The sequence below is a fragment of the Oratosquilla oratoria genome, chromosome 1, assembly GCF_046742065.1.
Source record: "Oratosquilla oratoria isolate Oo_2021 chromosome 1, ASM4674206v1, whole genome shotgun sequence".
NCBI lineage: Eukaryota > Metazoa > Arthropoda > Malacostraca > Stomatopoda > Squillidae > Oratosquilla > Oratosquilla oratoria.
In genome coordinates, this window is record NC_134777.1 from 57,982,545 (window position 1) to 57,987,685 (window position 5,141).

Here is a 5,141-nt window from a genome sequence, read left to right on the forward strand (position 1 = left end):
TATCGACCTGACCATTCCATAGCTGCTAACAGCTCTCTCCGTCACTTGGTTCCATATTATGGCGAATTAATTGTTTTCCTCGGCCGAGTCGAGGGATCGCTTTTTTCGTTTCATTTCATTAAGGAATTTTTTTCCCGCTGAGAAGAGTACTTGGGCGCTGTGTGGAGAATGGCTACATACAGTCTCGCGCGCTCGTAGCGCGCATGCGCGTGCGTGGGTGTGACACGTTCCAACTCGGCATCAACCGTTTCAATTTTATATTTTCAACCTACAATCTTCCATTTTCACGAAACTTGGGGAACATAATTTACAAATCACGGGAATATTATTTAGATAATAAGGAATTCGCACAGAGTTGAATATAAATAAATTTGGAAAAAATACTGGAAACCTTGACAACGGAATCGGACGACAGTCCCCGCCCGATCCAGCCTTTGCCTTCCCACCACCTGTTGGTCCCAAGAGTTGGAGCTACTAACAGCTGGCGAGAGCCGACACCCTTGTCCCAGGCCTAGCAGCTGTTGCACAAGCCCGCCAGTTCGCGAGGCTACCCTAAGGACAAACCCGTTGACTCGGCCCAAGCCAACGACGACAACAACCTGAGGCGCGACCCGCTTCCTTCTTTGATTCTTCTCCGTCCCGCTCTCAAGTTTCCACAAGAACGATGACGGACACTGCCGAGGCGGCGAAGTCTTCCACCGCCACCGCGGTTGAAGAAGAGCCCAAAGCCAAGGCGGCCGAGGCGCCTTCCACCGAGGACAAGAAAGACACGGGGGCCGAGGACAAAAAGAAGAAAGAGGAGGCCGAAGAAGGCGGCGGAAAGAAGGAGGAGGAGAGCGCCAAGGAGGAGATGCGAGCAGTGGTCCTCCATGGCTTCGGAGGTCTCAAGAGTGTTAAGATCGTCAAGAGGCCGCAGCCCGCCCTGGCAGACGGCGAGGTTCTCATCCGAGTGCAGCTGTGGTGAGTACAACTCGGCGGAGAGAGAGGGAGTGGGTGCATGAGTGACGAGTAAGAGGCTGTTGTCAATGACGCAAGATGCAGTTGCTAAAAAATAAATATATGAAAATAAAAATAACTAATAATATATAAATAATAATAATAATAATAATAATAATAATACAAAATAATAACATATATAAAAAGGGGAAAGGACTGAATTTAAAATCCGTTTCGATTCCCATTTAGCAGGGAAATAACAAGACAAAATACTGTACATGCGATCAATATTTTCACATAATAGAAAACATGAAAGGAAATTTTTTTTGGGCACATTTAGAGAAATATATCTTTGCCAGTCTGATCCCCTACCCATTTAAAAAACAATCTTGCTATCGCCAGACGATTTTATTCATTGTTTTAATCCTACGCATTTGGTGACATTTGACGGGTCTCTTTAGGCAAAGGCCGCTGTAGTCGTTGTCTATACAAGAACAGGACAGTTCACCCCAGAGCGCAAACTAACGACATGACGTCACGGCGATGTCACTCGACTATCACACGTCCTCATGACATCATATTATTATTCCTGTTGACGTGAGATGCCCTGTTCTTGTAAAAACTTTCTGTTGTAGTGACATGAGTATGCTCTTAAATGGGGGTGGAAATTGTGGGACATTTCAGCGCTTAGTCGGAGGAGGGCGTCAAACAGCTGTTAGCATCCTCACATCTCCTCCACCCCCCAACCACCACCACAAGGTCACTCCCCCCTCCCCCCATCCCCTTCCTTCTACGGTGTGCGAAACCTACCAAATTTGTATTTTACCCCTTAATGTTGCCGTTGTACAAACCCAGTGAGAAAGAAAAATATTTGGTGGAATGGTGTTGTTGATCTGCCAGCGGGGTTTTTGTGTAACAAAACACAACACAACACAGATAGGATGGAGTAGGTGAGAAACCCTTATCCAAATAACGCTGATTTTGTAAAGAGATTGATCATTAATACAGTTGACTTAAAACAACATAAGAGAGGCATTACTGTGAAAAAGTATGTTGTAAAGTAGATGTGTAGCCGATACAGAAACAAAAGTGCACATGAAAAAAGACGACATTTTTTTCCTTTTTTGTATCAATATAAATATATATATATATATATATATATATATATACATATATATATACACATATATATACATACACATGCACACACACACACACACACACACACACACACACACACACACACACACATATATATATATATATATACACATGCCTATATACATATATAAATATGTGTGTATATATATACCCATGTATATACATACATATATATATATATATATATATACATGTATATATATATATACATATATATATATACACAAGCCTATATACATATATAAATATAAGGGTGTATATATATACACATGTATATACATAAATATATATATATATATATATATATGTACATACATACATATCTATATATATATATATATATATATATATATATATATATATATATATATATATATTCACAAACTGAATACCAATCCATTCCATCTCGCCACATTAACCCAGAATACAAAAAACTCCCTCTGTTGGGAATCTCTCAAATTCGGAATTCCTATTATTCGGAATTTGACAAAAAGGGGAACGATCAGACGACTGACCAGCACACGTCAAGTGCTTCCGGTTATCGCAGTTTTCGAATTTCGGAACTTCTCATTCTAAGTACTGGTGAGTTTTGATTGATTTTTTTATTTTTTTATTAGAGAAAACGATTTTGTATACGCCTCGATAGAATAAAGTCTAAAATAGAAATAATAATAATAATTATAATAATAATTATAATAATAATAACAACAACAATAATAATAATGATGATAGTAATAATAATGATAATAATAATAATAATAACAATAATAATAATAATAACAACAATAATAATAATAATAATAATAATAATAATAATAACAATAATAATAATAATAACAACAATAATAATAATAATACAAGAGTTTTAAGGAGGTAAACTGACCCATCAAGGCATCATGTCCTCTTTAATACTCCATTCTGGTTAACGTCAGGCGATTTTATTCAGTCGATAGGTGCTCCCACAGAGGCAGGAGAACATTTCACAAAGGGTGCATAGCACAGCGCGTAACGCCAGGCGGTTTCATTCAGCGTTATGGTGTTCTCTCGGGTGTTGGAGCGAAACTGCACAGCGTTTGTAATTGGCCTTCAAATGTCAACGATTCTATCCTTTGTTCATTGTAGTCATTTGTCTACTTCAGGTGTTTATAGGTGTATTCATTCATTATTACCTATCTATTTTGTTTATATCGTTTTGAGTGAGTCTGAGGATTGGAGATTTGAAATGCTGTGTAGAGAGGTTGAGAGGGGTTGAAGATTAAGGACGGTGACGCACTGGGGAAGACAGGTGGTGGGGGAGGGGGAGGGGGGAGAGGGAAGGTTGGAATCCCAGGACGGGGGGTCAGGGGGGTGGAGGGCGAGCGAGCGAGCGAGAGGGAATTCCTCTGACTTGACGGTGGGAAGTGGGAGGGAGGGGGGAGGCAAGGCACATGCTCAGCACCTATCGAGGATCGAGGTGTACTGTAATCCCTTCAATACCGAGGGAGGACGGGGTTCCACGGAGATGAATGAAATCGCCTGACGGCAGCAAAGATAAAGAAGGGAAATGCCATTCGGTACGGGAAAGATTGTAATGCCCTTTTCTCATGCCTCCTCTCTCGGTTTTTCTTTTGTCCTTTTGATGCAAAATGGTTCGCTCTCGGCTGAATAAAATCTTCTGGCGGCAGCCGAATGGTTAACCTAAAACGGGCTTAACCTGGTCACATGACACATGGGTGACCCAGGCAGACATTTCTACAAATTCGTATTTCTGTTCACAGTGACAGCTCAGCATGAAGATTCATTTGAGCGGCAGATGTAATCGTTTCCTTTATAAATTGAGAAGGACATCCTTAAAGAATAAATATTGGGATATAGTGAGCCCTCTTTTAACGATCCGTTTACTTTTCACTCATGATTATGTTGAACAACCATAGTGGCATCACCTATTCATGTCCCTCTCCAGATTCACAAAGAACTTTTACCCTCACTACAAACCCTGGCACACAACCTATTTCCTTTATTGATTTATTTTTTCTTAACCTTCATATTGCAAACAGTAATAATAAATAAACAAATAGATAAACAGAATAAATAATACGCCCGTTGAGCGCCGCTCCAGAGAGAAAAGAACCCAAAACTCTCTAGCTCCATGTCATACCGGTGTAAGAGGAGGAAGTTTCTTAAAACTCATTTTTCTGAACAAGTACAAGTTTTATATCTATTTTCAATCACTTTGGTGGCTTTTCATTCGGCCCACTCCCTCCCAATATCCCCTAAACTTAAACATTTTACCGACCCTGCCTTAGGCTTTCTTAAAGTCCATCAAAACCCACCGATAACTCTTCTCCCTTCCCCAACTCGTCATCGATTTGCTTTGGAGCGAAGACGCGATCCATCGCCTTCCAGACCCTCAGAGTTCTTCTCCTGTCTTCGTTTCTGCTTTCGTCATTAAATTCCTTTTAATATCCTCCTTTGTATACCTTTCCTGGAACACCTAACCATCTTTGTCCTCCAAAAATCTCGTATTCTCTTCCGTCTCCCTCTCCTTTGTGAATGGCCACCACACACACTTCCTTCCAGTCTTCCGAGACTTTACCTCCTTTCTGGGTCTTTTTTTTTCAGACTTTTGTTAAGGACTTCTCAAGATTTTTTCAAGGTTTTTTTTTTAAGCCTACTAATGCATGCATTTCCTTCTCTTCCCTCCCCCCACTCACTCTCCTTTCCCTTTCTTTTCCCAACAGATTCCCTGATCTCTTCCCCTCTTCCATTGTAATTAATTTCTCCAGTGATTGTCTCTCATTCCTAATTGTTTCCATTCTTCTCTTTCTACTCTTCTCCTTCCAGCAAATGTTCACCTCCTTCCGCACCGGGTGGCACTTTAACCTTTATCCTGGATGTCGTCTGGCGATTTAATTCATCCTCGCAACATCTCCACCCATCTTGGATAAGCCCTTCCGTACCAAGTGACTCTTTTATGAATCCCCATGGCAACCTCCTCCCCCCCTCCCCCCCACCACCACTCCTCCGTCGGCAGCTAAGGGATTAAACTTATCCCTCATCATCAC

The 5,141-nt window shown here is 41.0% G+C and overlaps 1 protein-coding gene across 1 annotated transcript in view; it reads left to right on the top strand.

The window, feature by feature from the left end:
* The first annotated feature begins 434 nt into the window (after positions 1-434).
* The window catches only part of LOC143028488 (synaptic vesicle membrane protein VAT-1 homolog-like), a 62,869-nt gene continuing 58,162 nt past the window's right edge, over positions 435-5,141 (top strand). The window contains exon 1 of the mRNA XM_076190704.1: positions 435-960. Within this exon, the coding sequence (XP_076046819.1) occupies positions 665-960 (296 nt within the window). The 5' untranslated portion in view covers positions 435-664. The remainder of the gene's footprint in view (positions 961-5,141) is intronic.